The following is a 24,936-nucleotide window of genomic DNA, read 5'->3' as shown; positions in this document are numbered from 1 at the left end:
ATCTTTGCACCCCAGAAATAAATTCCACTTCATCATAGCTCTTTTTCATGTATTGCTGAATTTGATTTGCTGATATTTTTGAGGATTTCTGTGTCTGTTCATTAGGGATATTGGCCTATAATTTATTTATAATGTCTTGGTCTGGTTTCAGTATTGGGGTAATGCTGGCCTCATAGAATGAATTTGGGGTCTTTCTCTTCAGTTTTTTAAAATAGTTTAAGAATGATAGGCATTTAATTGTTTTTGGAATGTTTAGTAAAATTCTCTTATGATTCCATCTGGTACAAGGTTTTTGTTTCTTGGGAGTATTTTGATAACTGATCTGATTTTGTTAGTAGTTATCAGTCTGTTCAGAATTTGTTTCTTCTTGATTCAGCCTTGAAACATTGAATGCCTTTTTTAGAATTTATCAATTTCTTCCATGCTGTCCAATATATTGGCAAAAGATTGTAGTATTTTCTTTTCTTTTTTGGTAAAGATTTTATTTGTAGAGAGAGGTGAAGGGAAGGAGAAAAAGAGGGAGAGAAACATTGATGTGTGAGAGAAACATTGATTGGTTGCCTCTTGTACATACCCAGATCAGGGACCAAACCTGCAACCCAGGCATGTACCCTGACCAGGAATTGAACTGGCGACCATTTGCTTTATGGGACAGTACCCATCACCTGAGCCACATCAGTCACAGCTATAGTATTTCCTTACTATACTTTGTATTATTATGGTGTAGATTTTCATTTCTTCTTAATTTTTGACTGTATACTATTTATTTGGTCCTTTCTCACACTCACTCTCTCTTTTGATGAATCTGGCAGATCAAAGTTTCTGGAGGATGCTGCCATCATTACTCTCCACCTTGCTCTGAGCCCACATCTCCCTTTTTGTGTGTATTAGTGAGTACGGAAAAGGAAGCACCACTGAAGGGATAGATACACTATTAACTTAATTTAGGAATATCTTGAAAGTAGAGTTTTGTATTCCAGTTGAAGGAGTATAAAATACACACTTCAGTGAGAGACAAAGTTTTTTTGTGTCGGTCACTTCATGGTTGCCCTCAGAACATCTCTTTGGTGACTTACTCTTCTTTCTTTAGCAGGTGTTTCCTTGGAATGTGTCAGATAGAGACCAGTCCATTCTGTTTGTAAACAGCTCAGGCTCTGGCTGAACTTTGAAGGCAGTAAAATTCATAGGCTTATTACACTTTTGTGTATGATTCAGTGTATTTTTGTTTTATTTAATATCTGTTGTAAATAGATTTCTGATTGGCAAACATACAGTCTGGAAGGAAATGGCTTGGTGTTTATTAATGTAAAATTTTAGGGCAATTTGAAAGAATTATCAATATCTCTTAAAAGATTTCTAAGGCCAGTTTCTTTCCTGCAGATTTATGTGCAAAGTGATAAGTATGTATAGAGTTATTTTTGATCTACTTAAATAACATGTTTTAATGGATTAAATATAGGTAAGGATATTGTTCGCATTGTGTTATTTCTCCCTATTTAAAAAATAATTGAAGAATAATATTCATATAGAAAAGTGGACATGTCAACATTATTATAATGTATGGCTCAATTAATTATCATTAAAGAAATATCCCCATATAATTACAATCTGGGTCAAGAAATAGACTGTTTAACAGCATAGCAGAATGTGCCCTCACCCCAGAGCAGGGGATAGTATGTATCTACTCTATCTCCTTCTGTGGTTTTAGAACTTCTCTGATCTTCAGGTGTTTTTGAACTGTAAATGTTTGGTGTCATATTATTCTGTGAGTGGTTTTAGGGAGAGTCATTTTTACTACATTTGGCTAGCTCACTAAGATTCACGTTTATATGGTTTTCTTATGTTTCATGTTAATGGCTAAATCACAAAGATATTGGACATTGAGTTCCTCTAGTCTTGGGTTATATGGCTGCTTTGAAATTCTTGAACATTTTTTTTGGGGGGTGACTGTATGCATGCATTTCTGTTGCGCATATATATATATACCTAGGAGCAGAACAGTCTACTTTAATATATAATTCCAAATTGTATTCCAAAGCAGTGTACCAATTTATACTTTAATTAGCAGAGTATGAGAATTTGCTTTGCTCATATCTAATTTGTTTTTTCTCAATTTTTATTGTTCTAATGATAGCTTTTAAAAAAAGATTTTATTTATTTACTTTTAGAGAGAGGGAAAGGGAGGAAGAAAAAGAAGAAGAGAAACTTTGATGTGTGAGAGAAACATCCATTGGTTGCCTCTTGTACACCCTTGACTGGGAACCTGGCCCGTAACCCAGGCATGTGCCTTGACCGGGAACCGAACTGGCAACCTTTCAATCTGCAGGTGTTCAGTCTTCTGAGCCACAACAGCCAGGACATGATAATTCTATGAATAAATCTTTTACTTTAATTCTGTCCTATTGAACATTTTAGTGTATATATCCTGCATAAGAAGTTTTGCCCTGTTTCAAGATCATGAAAGTATGTTCTATATTCTCTTTAGAAGCTTGTGTGTTTATAATGTACAGGTAATTGATTTTGTTGTGTGTGGTAAGGGTTGTTTGATCCCCTACTCCCCATGTGGATATCTAATTACCCAGCAATATTTATGGAGTTTCTTAAATTCATTGCTCTCAAGTGCCGTCTTTGTCACATAAATCAAGTATCCATATATGCTTGAGTCTGTTTCTGGATTGGTACTTTCCACGAATTTATATCAATTTTCTTGCTTTGTTTGATGCTGTCTTAATTACTATAACTTTATAATCAATCTTTATACATGGTATTATTATATCTTCCAATTATATCTGTTATGGTCTTATTTATATCTTGCTTTCTGGCTCTTCTTGGCTGTTTATATTTCCGTGTAAATTTCAGAATCAATTTATTAACTGATTCTGAAAATTACACTAGGATATTGGTTAGAATTGTACTGAATTTGTAATTATTTTGAGAAGTTAGCACTTTTTACAATATTAATCTTACCTATGAATATGACATACATACCATCATTATTTAGGTTACTTAAGTTTTTTCCAATGAAAATCTATGGCATCTGGATAGAAGTCTTGGGTATCTTTTGTTAGATTTATGCCTAGATTTTTTTTTTTTTGATGGCATTGTAAATAATATCTTAAATTTTTTAAAAAAATTTGTTTTAGAGAGGGGAAGGGAGGGAGGGAGAGAGAAAGAGAAACATTGATGTTCGAGAGATACATTGATAGATCACCCCAACTGAGGACCTGGCCTGCAACCCAGGCATATGCCCTGACTGGGAATCAGACCAGCGACCTTTGGATTCGCAGGCTGGCACTCAATCCACTAAGCCACACAAGCCGGGGCAACATCTTAAAATTTTTTATTTACTCATCATTTGTTACTGGGAGATAGAAACACATAATTTATGTGTAGACTTTGTATCCACTAATATTATTGAAGCCACTCATTAATTTTAATAGTTCATCTGTAGGTTTTTATTGAAACTTTTCTGTGGATAGACACATTATTTCTGAACAATGGATTTTATATCTTTTCCGATATCATTTATTTTCCTTGTTCTGTTGCACTGACTAGGTCCTCCCAAACAGTATTTAATAGAAGTCATGATTATGGCCATTTCAACTCATTTCCATTTGCACAGAGAAAGCCTTCAACATTTCAGAGTGTGAATTTTCTGCTGTTATATGTGGGTATCCTTTTTCACATGAAGGAGTTTCTCCTCTGTGTATTCCTATTTTGCTTTGAGTGTTTGCTTTGAATGGATGAACAATTTTATCCAGTGTGTTTTGCATTTATTGAACTAATTATATTATTCCTTTATTCTCTTAGTGGGTAAGTTGCTATGATTGTGATAACCTTGGTCATGCTTGTATTACTGTCCTTTACGTATTGCTGGATTTGATTTGCTGATATTTTGTTCAGGATTTTTATATTTATCATTATAAATGAGATAGGCCTATAACTAGACTTTCTCCCAGTGTCCTTTTGTTAGGTTTTGATATCAGGGTTACATTGATCTCATATAACAACTTGGGACGTAGTTCCTCTTTCCCTACTCTGTCTGAACAGCTTACTCTGTTGTGCTTAGTATAGTTATCTTTGTATTTATTTGGTTTTACTTTCTAATAATGATTCTTGACTCTGTGGCTTGATATCTTTTATCAGTTATGGAAAATGGTCTGCCACTATCTGTTTGAAAAGTTAGTTATGTCCCATTCTTCCCTCCCCCCCTTTTGGTGATTACATTGAAATGCAAATTAAACCTTATCACATCCATATATCTCTTATGCTCTTGTTTCTCCGTGCTTTCCTGACATTTAAAAAAAAAAAAATCCTCAGGTTCACTAATTCTTTTTTCATCTGTATTTAATGTTTTTTTTAATTAACTTTTTTCCTTTTTTATTGAATTTATTGGGATGACAGTTGTTAATAAAATTACGTGTTTTTCAGGTACAATCCTATAATATATCTTTAATATACCTGCACAATGTATTGTGTGCTAACCACCCCAAGTCACCTCTCCTATCATTACTTATCCCTCCCCATACCCTCTTTTCACCTCTCCTTACCCTACTTTCCCTGTGGTAATCACCATATACCGTTGTCTGTGTCTATCAATTTTTTCATTGTCCTGTGGAGGTTTTTTGCTTAGTTCCTTCACAATTTTTGCACAGCCCCACATTCCCCCACCCCCTTACAGCTATCTTTGTTTTCCATGAGTCTGTTTTTGTTTCATTCATTAGTTTATTTTGTTCATTATATTCCACATATTAGTGAAATCATATGGTACTTGTTTTTCTCTCACTACCTTATTTCACTTTGCATAATGCTCTCCAGGTGTATCCATGCTGTCACAAAGGGTAAGAGTTCCTTTTTTTTCCTAATCTGATTTAAAACCCATCCGTTGAGTACTTCAGTTACGGTAGATTTTTTCAATTCTCTCCTTCTCATTTAGTTTCTTTTTATTGTTTTTTGTTCTTTGAAGAAATTATCAAGCTTTTCTTTTAATTTCTTGAACATAACAAGCATAGTTATTTTGAAGTCCATGTCTAATAACTGCGTCCTCTGGAACTCCTAGTAAGTTCATTTCAGTGTTTTTTTTCCTTTTGTTTGCTTGTTTTGTTTTCTTGCCTTTAGGTGATACTGCCTTTCCTGTTTATTTGGTTATTTTTACTAGTGTTCCACTGTACTATATGAGAAAAAATACACAGATCAATTGAGATATAAGATGATGTTGCCCAGTGAGGATTTGTATTTGTTTCTGACAGATAGCCAGGGGCTCCAGTAATCTTAGATCATGTTAATTCCATCAGTTGTTTTAATGATTCAAAGTTTAAGAATAATAGTATTTTATTCAGTTTGTAGTTAATTAGGTATTTTCATTTATTACTAGATAATTATTTTAATACCTGAAGACTAAACTAGGGTGTAGACCTTTGGTATTTTAACTCAAAATTGAGAAGGATTATAATGTCCCCCCTCTTCCCAGGTAGACACCGAATTCCAGTTTTTAAAATCCTCTTAGCCTTGTGTCTTTGAAAGTTTTGCTCATATTTTTAGCTGCCTCTCACACAATTCCAGGGAGTCTATATGGAAGAAATGTAACCCCAAAGGCAAAGTTTACCTCTTTGTGTTTTGTTTTCTTCTATCTTAATTTTTTGATGCCTTCAAACAGATTTTTTTCCCCAAACATTTTTTAAAGGAATGTTTATTTTTTTTAATTACAGTTGATGTGCAATGTTATATTAGTTTTATGCATACAACCCAGTAATTAGCCATCTGTGTAACGTAAAAAATTATCTCAATAAATCTACACTTGCATACTTATTACAGTATTATTGACTATAATCCCTATACTGTAGTATACAAGGTCTGTCCAGAAAAATTCCAGCCATTGTTAACTGTACCAAGAACGGTTTGCATGACACTGATGTAACCTGGCAGCCAAGAAGAGTGAATTGGAATGCACATGCATGAACAATGACGACATTACTATACTAGTCAGTGGGGGTGGTAGACACCCCTTTGACTTGAGTGAGCATGTGTACTGTGTGGCCGTCACATGCAAAATGACTGAGTGAGAGCAATATGTCTGCATCAATTGTGTGTTAAGATTGAACATTCCTGTGCGGAAACTATTCGGATGATTCAGAACGCTTTCAGGGATAATGCAATGAGTGTGGGATAAATACTTCAAAGATGGTCAAGAATCTTTTGAAGGTGATCCACATTCTGAAAGGATTGCAACAAGCAGAATGCCTGAGAATGTTGAACGTGTACGGGCTGCAATCAGCAAAGGTCAGTGACTGACACTGTGAGAACTAGAAGCTTATCTGGGGACTCCAAAAATCTGCTGTGTCCGAGATGTTGACACAGGATATTGGCATGAAATATGTCATGCCAAATTTGTTCTGTGGCTTCTGCTACTAGAGACTAAGGAACATCATGCTGCAGTTGCTGACTTGATTCCAACTGCCACCAGTGAACCACAGATTTTCTCAAGAAGGTCTAAACGTTGAAGGGGACTGAAGCATCATTGTCCTATGTGCAATGTCTCTTGTATCTTCTGAGGTGGATGGCCAACTCTGTCTCGCAGAGGCTGTCCTGGGGTTGCCACGGATGGGGGAAATAAAATAAGTCATTCCAGACATTTTTCTCTAGGTCTGCCAGGGAAAGGGGTGGCACTTCCCTCTAGTGGAGAAGGCTTTGAGCCTCTGTGCTCCATGGCTTTTATTGAGAATGATATGCACAGGGGAAGAGAGCAAAGCTCATCAATCAGTGTCAAGAGGCTATGTTTACAGAAAACAGAGATCATGGATAACAATTGAAGGAATACACTAGATTTGCTTCAGGTTGGGGTCTGTGAGTAATGTAAATTTCTTTCCCAGCATGAGCTGGTTCTCAAAGCTCTTTTGAGGGAGGAACAAAGCATGCTTCAAGGAACTAATATATAGGCCTGATTCCACCCCCACCCACCCAACAACCTGATCCAGTTTAGAGCTGTACCTGCCTTTAGTATTATTGCAAGCTTGAGCCAGGCGGGCAGGGCAGAAAGATAAGGAGACTTCTTTCAGAAAGAATGAGGACTCTGGCCATGACAAAGCCAAGGGGTGAGAGTCTTTTTTTCCCCTTCTCTGTGTCCCCCAAGTTCTTCCCTGATGCCCATGCTGCTGTGCCTGTCTTTAGGCTGCCCCTGCCATCAAGGGGTCGTACCTGTCACTGACTAACCTGCCATCCTCCGGGGCAAAGCAGGATGATGTGAAGGAGGCAGGAGCTGCACCCCTGCCAGGGGGACAGGTTTTGTCTCCTCAGTGGCCTATTTTCCCAAGGCCTCTTTGCTTAGCTCCAGCCTTGGTGCTCTCCCACCTGTCGGCAGGACTACAGTTCCTGACACCAAATGGGATGTTTCCCAACGTTCTTCAAATAAATAGGTCTATTTTTCATAGTATGTGGATGGATACTTTCTGGACAGACCTTGGTATATCCCCACAACAGTTCTGTAACTATCAATTCATACTTAATCCCTTTAACTTATTCAGCTTTCCCCATAACCCCCTTCCTTCTGGCACCCATCAGAATGTTCTTTGTATTTATGAGTCTGTTTCTGTTCTGCTTGTTCCTTTATTTTGTTTTTTTAGATTCCACACAGAAGTGAAATCATAAGACATTTGTCTTTGTCTGATTTACTTCAATCAGCACATACCCTCTAGGTCCATTCATGTTGTTGCAGATGGCAAGAGTTCATTCTCATTTATTTTTTTAGTGTCTTAGTCATATTCCATTGTACATATGGCCATTTTTTTATCCATTCAGTGATTCATGGACATCTAGGTTGCTTCTGTATTTTGGCTGATATAAATAATATACTGCAATGATGCACGTGTCTTTTCAATGTAATATTTTTGGTTTCTCCAGATACTCAGAAGTGGAATTACTGGGTCCTTCATTGTCTGTTATAACCTTTATTTTGTCTGGTATAAGTATGCTACCCCAGCTTTTATTTTCATTTCCATTTGCATGAAATATTTTCTCTGGGTGTCTTTTTATCTGAAATGAGTCTCCTGTAGACAGCGTATGTCTTTTTTTTTTATCCATTCAGCCATCCTCTGTGTATTCATTGGAACATTTAACCCACTTGCATCTAAAGTAATTGTTCGTAGATGTGTATTTAATGTCATTTTATTACTTGTAATACTGGTTTGGTATATTGATGAACTCCTTTAGCTTTTTCTTATCTAGGAAGCTCTTTTCCTGTCCTTCCATTCTATATGGTAACTTTGCTGGTTAAAGTAAAATTGGTTGTAGGTCCTCAGTTTTCATCACTTTGAATATTTCTTGCCAATCCATCTGGCCTGTATAGTTTCTTTTGAGAACTTAGCTGGCAGTCTTATGGGAGTTATCTTGTAGGTAACTAACTGCTTTTGTCTTGCTGCTTTTAAGAGTCTGTGTCTTTAATCTTGGTCATTTTAATTATGATGTGTCTTGGTGTGGGTCTTTCTGGGTTTGGAACTCTCTGTGCTTCCTGGGCTTGTATGTCTTGTTTCCTTCACCAGATTAGGGAAGTTTTCAGTCATTATTTCTTCTTGTAGGTTTTCAATGTCTTTTTTCTTTTGATATACTTGAAGTTTTTCCAGAGGCTCCTTAAACAATTTTTTTTCCTGCTCTTATTGGGTGTTTTCTGCTTGTTTATCTTCCAAATTGCTGAGTGGTTCCTCTGTTTTTTCTGCTATACTGTTGATTCCCTGTAATGTATTCTTAATTTTAATTATTGTATTCTTCATTTCTGACTGGTTCATTTTTTGTTTTCATTCTCCATTTTATGTTTTCTCTCTTTTTGTTGATGCTCTCACTAAGTTCATTTACTCTTCCCCTAAGTTCATTGAGCATCCTTATAACTAGTTGTGAACTCTGCATCTGGTAGATAGTTTCTATTTTATGTAGTTCTTTTTTTCTGGAGTTTTGTTCTGTTCTTTCATTTGGGACATGTTTCTTTGTCTTCTCATTTTGTCTGCCTCCTTGTGTTTGTTTTTGTGTATTAGGTAGAGCTACTACATCTCCTGGTCTTGGTAGAATGGGTTTTATATAGTAGGTGTTTTGTTAGGCCTATTGGTGCACTCTCCTGCTGTAGCTGAGCCTTGCTATTGGCAGGTGAATAGGAGGGATTTAACCCCAGACTGATTGGCTTCCAGGACTGACTGTGACTATGTAGCAGAAGAGCTGCTGTGCTGGGTCCCACCTCAAAGAGCAGGACTCACTTCAGCAGGGCTCAGTAGGGCTGTGGTGCCCAATGACTATGCCCCTTGAGTGTCTGTAGTGGAGGTGCTTGGGGTGTTGCTCTGGAATGATTTGAATCTGTGCCGTGTGTGCCATGTGCACTGGCTCTGGGGCCTCCCGGGAGATGCAGGCTAAGATCAGCCTCCATCTGTGTGCTGTCTGTGGCCCCATGGCATGAGCTACAGAGCAATCTGCACATTGCTGCTACTTGTCCTGGGCTTGGAGGTGCCCGGGAAATGCCAAACTGGGAACTAAGGCAAGCTGCTTCTAGCTCCATGCGTGAGGCCACTTAATGAGGACTGAGGCACGCAGGGACCAGATGCTGTGGTTTAAGGTTTGTGAACCTTTGGGAGATTTTAGGAAAGTCTGCAGTATGATTTAAGACAGCCCGCTTGTATGGCAAGACCACTGGAAAAGCCACTTGCAAAGTGGTCCAGATCTGGGTGAACAGTTGAGCCAGCTTGATGGAGACTCAGGTATGGTGCCTGCCTACTGGCTCTGTGTGGGGAGGGCTCAGCCAAGCATCTAAAGCCTCTGCCATCACTTTTGTTTGGGTAAAAGCTGCCACTCCCGCCTTTACCCTGATGTCAGACAATTCAGTTCCTTCCCACATGTCCGTGGTGCCTTTCAAGCTGCCGCCCCAGCGCTGGAGCTCAGAGGATGTGAGTCTGAGTAAGTCATTATGTGGCCTTATTAAGAGAAATGTCAGTGACTCCAGAAGCACTCCATCTCAGCCACAATCCCAGCTGGTTTTCACAGCTGGAAGCTCTGAGGGCTGCTCTTCCTGGCACTGGAACCTGGGCAGGGTCCTAGTTTGGGGCTGGGTCCTCTTACTCCTCATTTAGTTGTTGTTTAGTTGTAATTTTGATATGGTTATGGGAGGTTGTGAGTACCACATGGACCTTTCTGCCTACCTCCAGATTTTTTTTTGGACCAGCTTTTTAATTTTCATTGGCAAGTACTTCGCTATTACCAGAATGTGACATTCTGTGTAGTAATGTTTTTTCCCAGATTATTAACAATTAACATGCATGTGTATGTAAGTAGTCATGTACAACTCTATTTTAGTCAAAGCACAGTAATTACAGCGCACATTTGAACCTTCAACAACATGATGGTTCAACCACCTGCAGTCAGAAATCTGTGTATATATCTTTTGACTTTCCAAAGACTTGACTTAACTACCAATAGCCTGTTATTTACTGGAAACCTTACTGATAACATGAACAGTCAATTAACACTTTTGTATGTTACATGTATTGTACACTATATTCTTATAATAAAGTATGCCAGAGAAAATGTTAACAATCATAAGGAAGAGAAAATACATTTACAGCACTGTATGTCTTTATCAATATTGTAAGTTTATGTCTTTACAAGATGAATCATGTTTGTTAGTACTTAATGTCAGTGTTGTCTTTTTAAAAAATTTTAAAAAAATTTTATTTTTAGAGAGAAGGGAAGGGAGGGAGAAAGGGAGGGAGAAAAGGAGGGAAACATCAGTGCGTGGTTGCCTCTCACAAGCCCCCTACTGGGGACCTGGCCCACAACTCAGGCATGTGCTGTGACAGGGAATTGAATTGGCAACCCTTTGGTTCACAGGTCAGCACTCAACCCACTGAGCCACACCAGCCAGAGCATGTCAATGTTGTCTTAAATGGCACAGAACACTGTTGATGTTATTCATAATGTTAACCGTAGACATTAAAAATGAAAAGAAAATGTGAAGAAATTCCTGCTTACAGGTGTAATGATAAATGCATTTATAACAAAGAAACAGCATCCAAACCTTAGTCAGTATGGCAAGGATGTTGGAATTATCAGACCAGGAATTTTAAAAAAATGATTAAAATGCCAAGAACTTTAGCAGAAAAAGAAGATGAGATGTAAGATTAGATGAATATTGTTAGAAGAGATATGGAAATTCCAAGAAAGATCAAAAAGAAATGCTAGAGAATAGAACATCATAATGAAAATAAAGATTACTTTTGGTGGATCATTAGACTGGGCACATTTCAGGAAGAATTCCTAAGCTGGAGGATATGACAGTAGAAACTTTCTAAACTGAAAAGCAAAGACAGAAAATAACTGACATAAACATATCAGAGTATCCAAAGACCAGGTGGCCAACTGTAGAAGGCATAGCATGTACATAATGAGACTGTCAGAAGAAGAAAGAGAAAGGAACAGAAGCAATATTTGAAGCAACAGGAATTGAGAATTTTCCCAAATTAATATCAGGCACTAAACTAGATTCAAGAAATTCAAAGAACATCAGGCAGTATGGTTGCCTCCAGTATTATACCTACACATATTTTCAAACTTCAGAAAATCAAAGATTAAATAAAAATCCTGAAGAAGCCAGAAAAAGCTTATCAATAGAGGAGCAAAAATAAGAATTAAGTCCTGCTTTTCTGCAGAAGCCATGCATTAAGAAGAAATAAGGGTGAAATATTTAAAGTGTTGAGGAAAATCCCCCACCAACCTAGAATTTTGTACCCTGTGAAATGATCCATCAAAAATTAAGGAGGTATTTTAGTTTAACAAAAATTGGGGAAATTGTTGTTAGTAGAACTATTGAGCAAGATACGTTACAAGATTTTAAGGGAAATGATGTACATCAGAAACTCAGGTCTACATTAAAAATGAGAAGAGCATTGGAGAATGAGTAAGTGCAGATAGTATAAACTTGTTTATTTTTAATTGCTCTAAAAGATAACAAAAATATTAGCAACAACGTATTTGATGTGTGCTTACGTGCTTACATATGCTAATGCATAAATGAAAGGAGTGACAGCAATTATAAAAGGTAGAGATGAGAGGAATTTATATTATTATAAGGTACTTGCCCTACCTGTGAATCACTAATAGTGTTACGTAAAAATGAATATAGGTTAGTTTTAAGTGTATATTGGCAGTTTCTAGGGAAAGCAGCAAAAAAAAGCTTTAAAAATATTACTAATATACTAAAAAGGAGAAAAAATAGATACATAAAATACTCAAAATGACAAGAGACAGTATATCTGTGCAAGACAAAAAATAGGCACAAAAACCAAACAGAAAACATTAACATCTCTCAATAGTCACCTCAAACATCAATGGCTTAAATACACCAATTGAAAAATGAGATTGTCAAAATGGATCCAAAACCAAGACCCAACTATATGTTGTCTACAAGAAGCCCATTTTAAATATAAAACACAGTGATAAAAAGATATATGACAGAGAAAGATACAGCATACCAATGAAAAGAAAGGAGTAGCTATATTAATTTCAGATGGAGCAGAATTCAAAGCAAGGAATTTAATCAAAATATAGAGGGGCATTATATCATGATACAGAGATCAGTACTGTAAGAGTACATAGCAGTCAGAAATGTGTTTGTGCCTAACAGTATATGTGAGGTAAAACTGATAGAACTGCATAGAGAAATAGATGAACACCGTATTATAGTTGGAGGCCTCAACACCCCTCTTCCAAAAATAAACAGATCCAGCAGACAGGCCACAGTCAGTAAGGTCATAGTTTTACTCAACAACATCATCAAACAACTGGAGATAATTGACAGCTATAGACTGCTTCATCCTACAGCAAGAGAATGCATATACTTCTCAATCTGAAATGGAACATTCACCAAGACAGACTACATTCTGGGCCATAAAACACAACTTGGATAAAATTTTAAAAATAGAAGTCATGTAGTATCTGTTAGACCACAGTGCAATTAGGCTAGAAATCAGTATAACAGAAAGATAGCTTGAAACTGTAAAATACTTGAATATGAAACAACAGGGCAAGGTGTTTTAACAGATATTTGAAAAAAAAAAAAGGTCAAGGAAGAAATGCCAGGAGAAAAAGAAACTTGAACTAAATGAGAATGAGATCTTACTTTGCATCTATATACTATCCATCTGTAATTTAAAGTTGCTAGTAAACATTGGGAAAACTTCAACCTAATCTCACAGTGACAAATACACATTGTACAGTGAAGTTAATTGTTAAATTTTATGTAATATGTGATATTAACACTTGAAAACAGTTACATTTATTTATGTTAAACAATATAATAACAATTGAACCTACCACCAGGAAGTAAAAATCAGAACATATTTGATCTTATGTATCCTCTGGGTGTTTCTCCTCGATGCACTCTCTCCTCTTCCCCCAAGTAGTTTCTTATTCTCCTATGATGTTTATTATTTCTTTGCAATAAAGTTTTCTCTGTGTATTTATCAAGTAATGCATTGTTTAACTTTGCTTATTTTAAAGTTTTTTCTGATTTGCTTTCTTTATTTTTTTCTGTTTATAGCATTTGTGTGATGTAAAATACTGAGATTTAAATAGATGGAAGGGATTGATAGCATTAAATCTGGAATTATAATGGTAGAAGATATTAATATTACCTGAGGCTTTGCCAAAGTTACTTGGACTATCTCACACCTATTTGGATGGCTACTATAAAAAAAACACAGAAGTGTTGATGACAGTATCAAGAAATTGGAACCCTTTTGCACTATTCATAGGAATGTGAAATGGTGCAGCTGCTGTGGAAAACATATATGGTGGTTCCTCAAAAAATTAAATATAGAATTACCATATGATTCAGCAATTCCTCTTCTGGGTACATCTTCCAAAGGATTGAAAGTAGCTCCTTGAAGAGGTATTTGTATACCCATGTTTATAGCAGCATTATTCACAGTAGTTAATAAATACATGGAAGTAATCCAGTTCCACTGACAGTTGAGTGAATAGCAACAATGTGGTGTGTATGTGCTAAGAAATGTTATATGGCCTTGGAAAGGAATAAAATTCTGCAGTATGCTATAGTATGCATGAACCTTGAGGATACTATGCTAAGTGAAACACCTCAGTCACAAGAGGAGGACAAATACTGTATGATTCTACTTCTCTGAGGTCCTTAAAGTAGAAAAATCATAAAGACTGAAAGAATGGTAGTTGCCAGGGTATGAGGGTAGGGGAAAATTGGGAGTTATATATTGTATAATAGTATAGAGTTTCAGTTTTACAAGAGGAAATGTGTTATATGGGGATGGATGGTGGTGGTGGTTGTACAACAGTGTCAATATATTTAATAGCACTGAACTGTACAGTTAAATGGTTATGATGGCAATTTTATCTTTGTTTTGTGTATTTTACTGCAATAAAAGAAAATGGAAAATTTTTATTGGGAAGTTTTGGGGGTTCCATTTTTATCTTTTGAACTGTAAGACTCTTGCGAATTACTACCCAAAGGAGCGCCTTCTCCTAAGGGGAATTTTATTGTATCCCCAAAAGTGTGTTGGGTTCCCACCCCCAAAAAAAGATTTTTGAAGCCAAAAAGATTGAAGACTGCATTAAATATCTCTACAAGTCTTCTCATTTTTCTTTTTGGTGTCTTAATCTTTGATATAACATAAGTGAAGGCTTACTCCTGGACTTTGTTGTTTATACAACATAGCTAGAAAAGTTGAATTTCATAATTTCATATCAAAAATTTATCATGTTTATAACTATGCTAGGCACCTTGAAAGACCAATGAACAGTGAACAGTATATATCTATTCTTGCCAGAATTGTATATGATTGATTCTGGGGAAAGGTTTGGTCAAACAATTGCATTACAGTAAGTTCTAGAAAGAACAAGAAAGTTTTTAATTAGTAAAGGGGCAAGAGAGAACATTCTAGGCAGAGAAAACTATTAAAGGGATAGAGGTATGATGTTTTTGGACATATTTAGCAATTTTGAGTAGTTTAGGAGTAGTATAAAATACATTTAGGAAAGAATGGACTGAAAAGTTTGGTTTGGACACATCAATGAGGACTTAAAAAGACAAACTGTACATAGGATATAAGGAACTCTTTTTCTAAGATTTTCTTTTTTATTGATGAACACCCAAATTTCTAATCACATTTACTAGGTAATGGAAAGATTTTTGTCTGTTTTGTTACTGTTTATACTCCCAAAGCATAGAAGAGGTAAATGGATGAATGATTTTTAGATTTCATAAGAAAGGAGAATTTCACTGGTTGAAGAGATGTTGTCTTAATAGGTCAGGTTGTTTTAGGTATTATTATATGGTTCAGGCATTATTGTTTTCATCTTTGCATTCTTTCCAAGGTTTTCTTTGGGCTCCTATAACTATGAGCATCTTCCTTATGGTATACCTTCTTTACAGGTCATTTCTGTCCACCTGTGTCAGTTGGTTTAGGTAGATATCAAAAGTTGAATTAATGTAAACTGTTCCTCTTTGTATTCTTTAGTGCTAGCTCTAGGGATTACAGTACACAGCCTCCATTTAACATAGTCCCTCTTGAATTAAGGTAATACTACTTCACATAAAGTGTAAGAATTTACATGATGTAATTATTACTCAGTATTACCTCTTCCCAGATTGTGGTAGTGTTGTAATCTACTTTATGTCTACATATATTGTAATACTTAACAATTACTTTTATGTTTGCTTTAAACAGCCAGTTATATTTTAAAGAAATTGATTTCTTTTATATTTTCTCACATATTTACCACAACACACATTTTGGAACATTTATGTCATATGACATCATGTAATGTCATGATGTCAAAAATGTCACATTTCCATTCTAGTTTCAGAGTTTGTTTTTTTTTCTGGCAAGGACTACAGTTTATTGAAATTTAAATACTTCATTGTGTCTAGCACAGTGCCTTACACAAAATAGGCAAGTTTTTTTAAAAACTGTAAGAATGACTGAAATTTTGTTCTTATTACCTATTTGTATAATCCTACAAGTTGTATTATTACAGTTCACCATTAGATGTCACTTTCTAACATTTTATATTCTTTTTAGAAAAAAAAGATTATTTTTAGTGAGGGGAAGAGAGAGAGAGAGAGAGACATCAATGCATAGTTGCATCTCATGCACCCCCATCTGAGGACCTGGCCCGCCCCCCCGGCATGTGCCCTGACTGGGAATTGAACTGGTGACCCTTTGCTTTGCATGCCAGCACTCAGTCCACCGAGGCACACCAGCCAGGGCACATTTTATATTGTTACCAATAAATTCCTTACTATATAATGCTTAGAGTTGTATAGTTGGCACTCCCATGTAAGTGCATTTAAACTGAGAAATTTCTCAACATTATAAACTGGTTTCTTTCTAAAACAGACATATTCATAAATTACAATATTTATTATCTTTTAGGGCTACTTATCTATTTTAGCTGATTTTTGTTATCTTTTAGGGTTATATGTCTAAGATATCTAAGATGTCTAAGTTTGTACCAGACCAATGATTTTCCTTAATTTTTCTTTAAAACTTGAATATTGGCATCATTTTTTTATTATAGCTTTTGTGGAGCAAAGGGATGTAGGATATTCAGCAGTACTTTAAAAACATGTTCAAAATTTTTCTGTTAGTAGTGCAGATCTGAAAACCACCTTCTTATTCCAGAAGCCTAGGTTAACCCAGATTCACCAGAAGTGATGGCAACTGCTGGGTTTATTTGGGTTTTTCAGAGAAAGAGGAAAATGTGATATATCTGTGAAAAGAAATGCAGAGGCAGAGAAAAGAGATTTGTAAGGCTCTGTTGGCCAGTCATGGAACACAGTAAAGTGTTCAGAATGAGTTTCCCTCACTAATTCTTTTCCATTAAAAGATAGAAAAGGTCAGGTCAAGGAGATTTCAGCCATTCCAAAGAGTTTGCTGTTTGCCTCATGCCTACAGTCCTCAAGAGCATAATCAGTGTGCTTTAGGGATCAGGTGTCTCAGTGGCCTAGGACATTCCTGACAGGTCCCTCCATGCCCTGCTGAGAGTCCTGTGTGCCTTTTCCTGTAGTGCCAACATTCATTAGATATCCAGGATGCAACTCTGCCCCCTAGCCCCCTACTTGCCAGGATACATTGGTGGCTATTTTTCTCAATTCACTCAGAATATTGCAATTTGAATAAAATAGCTGTGTTATTTCCATTTAATGTAATGAATGACCAGCATTAATCCAAGTACATGAACATATCTAATGATGTGGCTTCCTTGGTCTATCTGCCCTAGCCTTTTATGCCTCAGCCAGAAATAACGACTGCCTTATATTCTCTGTTTATGGTTTTATTTTTAAAAAAGAGTGTTGTTTTCTTTTATCAGTATGTCTATATAAAATTGAAATTTTTAAACCATTAGTATAATAAACCAAATAATTAGGACATTTAAATTTCATTTTGTATCCATCTGTAAAATAATGCACAATGTAATGTCAAAAATGGAATTCTATGTTGTAATATTTTTGTTTTAGAGTAAAATTTAAATGTACATATATTTAATATATTGAAATAAAATGACCAGTTGTCCTTAGGAAGACATTTAACTTTTGGGTCTTAAAATGTCATTCTTTATGAAGTAATGAAGTTAATGATAATTTTTATGCAGTAATTGGTGATGTGTATTGTAGAAAATAAAAAAATAAAGTTTGGCATACCATATACTACATTAGTGTACTCAGCAGTAATCAAGAGGTGCTGATTGTGTTACTTATATTGATAATAATTCATTTTGTAATCCACGCTTTTTTCCCTTCTGTTTTTGTATATTCCTGCAGCTAAAGCAGTTAACAGGTCATGGCACGTTTAACAAAAAGACGACAGGCGGATACAAAAGCTATCCAGCATCTTTGGGCAGCCATTGAAATTATACGGAACCAGAAGCAAATTGCCAACATTGACCGTATTACAAAGTAAGTAAAATTAAACAAAAATATCTGTGTAAAATTACATATAAGGCTTTGGGGCAAAAGATCCAAAGATAACTTATTTATTATGGTAACATATATTACAAAGTACCAGTCACTTTTTGCCTTACAGGAGTATACAGTTAAAAAAACAAATGCAGAAACATACACAAGGAATTTGTGTTCAGAGGTTTTATAAATATTAGGTAAAATATCAATATATACTATGTGTAATAGTATCAATATTTTAGTTCAGAAATTTAACTATTGAAACAAGTGTTTGTATGTCTTTTGTAAAAAAGGCTTTTTGTTAATCCCTTTTAAACTATCTAAAAACTATCTACTGTTCATTATTTTAATATGGGACAAGTATGGTATATATAGTAAATAACATCTTTTTAGTTCATAATCCACTGACCAAGAATTTTTAACAATTTTATTCTGTAGTTTAGAAATACAATAAATAAATCTTCAGTTAAAAAAGAAAGTTCTTTTTCCTCCCTAGTTTTCAATGTTGTTTATCTTGGGTAGACCAAGAATCAATATAGGATAAAAACAGATTGCTCTATGAATACTCAGTATACTTGCTAAATATTACTTACAAGGGAGTTTTCAAATAGAACTTGATTTTGTTTTGTTATACTTGTTTTTCTGGGTGTTTTTAAAGGACTAAAACTAAATTTATCTTTTAAAAACGTTGAATAGTTTTTCGTAAGTTTGAATTTATATGTAATTCCTCCTACACATTTTTTAGATGTTATCTGTAAAAGTGGAGAACACATTACTTACAATAGCTCATTTAATTAAATACTTATGATGGTCCTTATTAGTGCGTAACAAAAGCAAGTTTTTGTTCCTTACCTATATTCTGGTGGAGATTATAAAGTTTAGTTACGAGGGAAGGGATAAGAGAGGGAAAAAGAGATACTATATGTTGTTCTAACTCTGTATTTACACTTTGAATATTTTAAAGTTGCCCATGTACAAGTCCTAGCTGCTGTAGTCTTAATAGATGAAAAAAGATAGGCTACACCTATGTGGAAAATAAGAATAAAATAAATAGGATATTATAGTTAAATTTAAATTATTTGAGGTGTGGTAACTAAATACAAGTTACAGTGAGGTGATACTATATTAAAAACATTTTTTAAAAATCTAAAATAATTAAAAGCTGAAAAGTATCTTCCCATGGTTGGGATGTTTTTAAAAAAATAAAATCATAGTTTATGTATATAAAAATTGTTTATAGATGAAAGTGGAAATAAGATACTGTTCTCTGGATTTAATTTTTAAAACTAAATTTATTTAAGCTTGACTGAACTATATCAGTTTTTCAAGCTATTCTTTCTTATGGCATGTTTCTCTAAAAGCTTTAGGAGGGACAGACTTTCGAAGCTACCAGTGTGAGATGTACAGTTTGTCAGTCAAGGTTGCTTTTAGGGTGTACCAGCCTGCTGACCTGGGATTCATAAATTAACCCCCCAGCAGTGGGTGCAGATGTCTTTGGATGATTGTAACATCTGTGCGTATTATATACATATTGTTTATAAGCATTTTGTTTGCTCCTTTCTTTATCAGTACAGCCTTAAGAGTGCCAAGTCTTACTTTTCTTCATGTCTTAAGGTCCATAGATCTTAAGATAAATATGAATAAACTTACTTACCAAATAGTCATTGGTTTATTGGTCTCATCCAAAGGTGGGGGGTGGGGTAAAAACTAAGTAAATCAGAGGGTGAGTGTTTAAGAGTGTTTCTCAGTGTTTCTTCTGCCTTATCTCGTCTGAGAGTATGCCATTTTCCTTTTTATTAGTGGGGCATGCTTCATAGCATGCCATACTTTTTTTTTTTTTTTTTTTTAAATAACCTTAGCCACATGTGTAATTACTTCCTGGCTAGACTATTAGCCCCAGAAAGGAGCTGTCTAGCTAATTGCTTAACCTAATGCCTTGACTTGCTCATTATCATTATACTTGCTAAAGTAAGTTAGGAAGAACCACTGGACCATGACAGGAAGGTCAGGTCTTCTGCTCTAAAGCCTAACACTCTTCTTGTGTATTCTAAATTTAGATACTTTTAAAGCCTTAGACTAATTTTAAATCAAGTTGCTCTGCTTAGTTACTGCAATTCTGAACATACAGCTATCTTTTAATCTTTATATATACCTTAAATTACTGAATGCTGTAGTAAAGTTATTGTAAAGAATGCATATGTAGTCATTACGTTTCATTCTTTATTATGACTGGTGAATGAGTCCGTTATAAAAATAAAAGCTACACACTAAACACTGTAGTTTACTTGTGTATAATGTTTTAGTTCTGCTTGTTTTGTTTCTATGTGGTATAACTTTCAAGTCACTTGTAATCTGTAGGTTTCTCAATTCGTTTTGTATTGTCATTTTCCTTTGCAATTTATTTATTGAAGAAACTGGTTCATTTGCTCTGTGGTTTCCTGTAGACTGGCTTTTGCTGATTGCATCCCTGTTGTGGACTTTAACCTTTTGCTCATTCCTCTGCCTTTCATGGAAATTGATATTTTATCTACAGGCTTGGGGATTCCATGAGACCCCCTCACAGGTGGACCTGTGTTCTGCTCTCAGGAGGCCATAGTGTCTGTTTCTCATGTGAGGCCAGTAGCCTTGATACAGAGCAATTAGATGTAGTAATTCATTAAGGATTGCAAATGGTGATGATCTAATTTTATTCTTTCTTTTTAAATTGGAATATTTCTACAAGGACCTAAGCTACATAAGCTTCACTTCACTTACTATTTGGTTTTTCTGTGATATGGTTCATATTGGAAAAGCAGAATAACTGATTCTTTTATTTACCAGTTTTCAAAATAGTATCCTTCAATGATAATTAGTTAGTTTTTTTTAAGTGTTATTTTGAATTTCTGCATTTAAATACATTTGATATATTTCAGTTCATTTCTAATGTAATTGTACTGATGCTCAAAATTTCTCATCTTTTGATTAGTTGGAGCTTCCTCACCTGGCTCCTGAAGTTACTCTCCTTTCTGATACAAGATTTTTCAGGCTCATCTTATATACATCCTGCCTCAGATTATTCCTGAGACCTCTGGTTTCTTTCAGTTAGAAATTATATTTCAAGAGCACTCTCTGGTCCTCATTGTGCTCATTAATGCTAGGTCAATCTCTTTTTCTAGCACTTTAGAGGACATAGTTAAGAAATAGGTATAATTGTAAAAGGAAATCTCATGATTTCATGTTATTTTCCACTTGAATTTATGGCTACTGGGTTTCACTTAACTCATCTAAAAAATCTTTGTTTTTTTTCTTACACAGTAAAGGTCATGGTTCTCATGGACTTAGCGTGGATGAAAACATTTTAGAATATCATGTAACCACTCGTTTTATTCAACATTGTATACCAAGCTATTTGAGAATAACACCACCAACTCTATAACCAGTATGTTTCATAGAAACCACATGAATTGTTTTATCCATTGTTTCTAAACAATAGTACTGATTTTAAACTGTCAGAACACAGCAGTTATGTATTATACTTTCTTCCTAACAGCCACCATTTCCTCTTCTACAAGTATCTATTTCATGCTTACCACTAGTCTTGTTCATATCTAAAGTTCATATCTAAAGTTCATTCTCCGGTAGATTTTCAAATTTCTTCTTCCATTTTATTGAGATATAATTGACATTATATTAGTTTAAATTGTACAACATAACGATTTGATATAAGTGTATATTACAAAATCATCACCACTAAGTTTAGTTAACATGCATCACCTTGTGTACTTAACACTTTTTTTCCTTGTGATGAGAACCTTTAAGATTTACTCTCATAGCAACTTTCAAAAGTACAACACAGTATTAACTATAATCACTATTGCTGTACATTATATCAACAGAACTTATTTTTCTCTTATACTGGAATTTTGAACATTTTGACCCCTTCATCCATTTCGCTCAGCCCCCCAAAACCCTGTTCCTGGCAACCACCAATCTCCTCTTTGTATCTGTGAGTTTGGTAGGGGGTAGATTTCCCTCACCCAAAGACATGCTTATTGATTTTAGAGAGAGGGGAAGTGGGGGAGAGAGAGGGAGAGAAAATTGATGTGAGAGAAACATTGATTGGTTACCTTGTGTATGTGCTTGGGGCCCTGATTGGGGATTTGATTCCGCAACCTTTTGGTGAATAGTACGACACTCCAACTAACTGAGCCCATCTGGTCAGGACTGAGATTGGTTTTTGTAGATTTCACATACAAGTGAGATTATACAATATGTCTTTTTTTTTTTTTTTTAACTTATTTTACTTAGCACACTGCCCTCAAGGTCCATTTACATTGTCACAAAATGATAGAATTTCCTTCTTTTTTATGGCTGTATAATAATTCCACTGTGTGTGTGTGTGTGTGTGTGTGTGTGTGTGTGTGTGTGTGTGTGTGTACACACACCACATTTTTTTTATCCATTCAGATGTCATTGGACATTTAGGTTGTTTCCATGTTTGGGCTATTAATAATGCTGCTGTGAACATGGTGGAGTAGACATCTTTTTGAGATAGTGATTTTATTTCCTTTGGATAAATACCAAGAAATGAAATTTTTGGATCATATGGTAATTCTATTTTGATTTTTTTTGAGGAATCTCCATACTGTTCTGAATAGTGGTAACACTAGTAGTAGATTCTTAATCAAGGTTTCATGGGAACAAGTTTTGGGTTCTGCATGTTTTCTACAGCCTTTTTACTTAAAAATCAGTTTGACTAGATATAGAATCCATAGCTTATATTATTTTGGGGGGGTTCTTATACAGCATGGAGCAAAAGTAGGTCAACAGTTGTGAGTATGCAAAAGTTTATTCTTGCAATATTATTTATTATTATATTGTTTTCCATACAAACAACTGTAAACCTACTTTTTCCCCCACCCTGTATGTTACATATTCTCACTGAAAGCATTGCTGTCAGAAAATACAGTAACTTGGGCCTTGGCTGGTATGGCTCAGTGGGTTGAGCATCGGCCTAGGAACCAAAATGTTACAGGTTCAGTTCCCAGTCAGGGCACACACCTGGAGCTGTGGGCCAGGTCCCTAGTAGGGGGCATTGGAGAGGCAGTCACACTTTGATGTTTCTCTCCTTCTCCCTTCCTTTCCCTCTCTCTAGAAATAAATAAAATGTTAATATATGGTAACTTGGGGGCTTCTGGTCAAGATGGAGGCGTAGGTAGATACATTTTGTCTCCTCCTGCAGCCACAGAGAGATTTGCAGCTATATCTCCAGACAAATAACCAGAACTGTCAGAAAAATCGATCTGTGTTTGGAACTCCAACAACCAAGGATTTAAAGAAGCCACATATATCCAGACGGGTAGAAGGGATGGAGTCGGGCCAGAGAGGTGCGGAGCTGTGGTATGGCATGGAGAGGTCAAGGCAATGGCGGAGGTGGTGAAACGGTGGTCCCATTCTCATGTGGTGGATAAAAATTGGAAGGGATACCTTGGGAGCAAGAGATCCCAGCCTTAGACCAGACCACACAGCCCAGGGTTCCAGTGGCAGGAAGCTAGATCCCTGTAACTTCTGGCTGTAAAAACCAATGGTGGATGGGGCAGTGGAAGAAACTGGTAGATTTTCAGGAGAGACTGTTTAAAGGGTTCACATGGACCTAGAACGTATGCAAACCCACTCACTGTGGTATTCACAAGGGCAAGACAGGATGGTTAAAATGCTAAGATTCATGTTAAAACTCACAAATTTCGTAAGTAGAAGCCTCAGATCCTCAAAGTTATTTGAACAATTAGGGACTGTTAGGAACTTATCTCTAATGAAATAGGAGAATTTTTCTGAATTAAAAATTTTCCTTCACCTAATCTGATGATATCTAATTTAAGCATTCATAGCAGTAGTTTCCTATTGGGCATCACCATACCACTTTAGGAAAGAATCCTGTCTTCTTTTTACCACTTTCTTTTAGTTGTCTTTTTTTTTTAAACTGCTAGTGTTATATTCAGAATAGTACTGTAAATTAGAGAATCACTATTGAGATTTAACTGTTTGAAATACTTATAAATTGTAACTAAGATAAACTTTTAAAACAAGTTCTAGTTGGGAATAGAAAGTACTTTTACAAAAAGAGTTGATCTGAAATCAAATTATATATATATGAGATTAAATTTGATTTTATTTATTTATTTATTTTTAGTTAATGGGTAAGCTGTCCCTCTGATTTAAAAGCTTATTTTTTATAAAGGTCTGATTTAATGATAGTATAAAATTACATAGATATATTCATTTGGGAGCTAAATAAATACAATAAATTTTGGTACTCAGTAAAAATATTTTACATATAAACTGAATGATGTTTTGTGGTGTTTAATCATCATATTGGAAACAAAGAGTCATTTTATCATTAAAAAGATCCTGTACTATAGTTCAGATGAAGATAAGCATAGGTTTGTATCTTACAAGAGCAGCTTCTCATTTAGTTTAGAAGTTTTTAAGTGCTAAATTATAATTAGCTCATAGGAATTCGTGAAATTTTGATATTTGGATAGGTGTCATGAAATTAAAGTGTTGAAATATCTGATTACTTAACATTTATGTAAAACATTTATAACACGTTTATATGCCTAAGATTATGATCTTAGCCTTTGTATTACAGTTTTTAAATCATGAAGCAGAGGTAATCATATAACAAAATGAGAAACAAATGATATTTACTTTCAATCCCTAAGATTCCCAATATGATTTATAACTCATTGTAATGTTACTTTACTAAATATTATCTATATTTTAATGTATAATTAACATAAGTTACATATGTCATTTCCTTTTTCTTTTTAATCCAAACAAATTATTTGCATCTAATTTGGATAATTATAACATGGCATTTGAGTTTCATAATTATTATCAGTACTAGTTATAAGATTAAACTTAAAGACATATTTTGAAATAAGTATGGATTTTATATTGGTCCCTACCAGCATTATTAGGTTGTTTATATCATTGGG

General features: G+C 35.1%; 1 protein-coding gene across 14 annotated transcripts in view; it reads left to right on the top strand.

Annotated features, from left to right (window-relative positions):
* ZMYND11 (zinc finger MYND-type containing 11) overlaps positions 1–24,936 on the top strand; it is a 141,053-nt gene that overhangs the window by 40,869 nt on the left and 75,248 nt on the right. For 13 of the 14 annotated variants that reach the window (XM_054591607.1, XM_054591603.1, XM_054591615.1 and 10 more), the window contains exon 2: positions 17,822–17,956. In XM_054591607.1, the coding sequence (XP_054447582.1) occupies positions 17,841–17,956 (116 nt within the window). In that variant the 5' untranslated portion in view covers positions 17,822–17,840. Of the gene's footprint in view, positions 1–9,849; positions 9,928–17,821; positions 17,957–24,936 lie in introns of those variants that run through there. The other variant, XM_054591605.1, reaches the window with a different exon arrangement.

This window comes from Pteronotus mesoamericanus, unplaced genomic scaffold (assembly GCF_021234165.1).
Source record: "Pteronotus mesoamericanus isolate MK-2021 breed Mesoamerican mustached bat unplaced genomic scaffold, CSHL_Meso_final scaffold_232, whole genome shotgun sequence".
Taxonomy (NCBI): Eukaryota; Metazoa; Chordata; class Mammalia; order Chiroptera; family Mormoopidae; genus Pteronotus; species Pteronotus mesoamericanus.
Note: the sequence above shows the minus strand (reverse complement) of the source record. Positions and strands in the feature narration are given on the sequence as shown.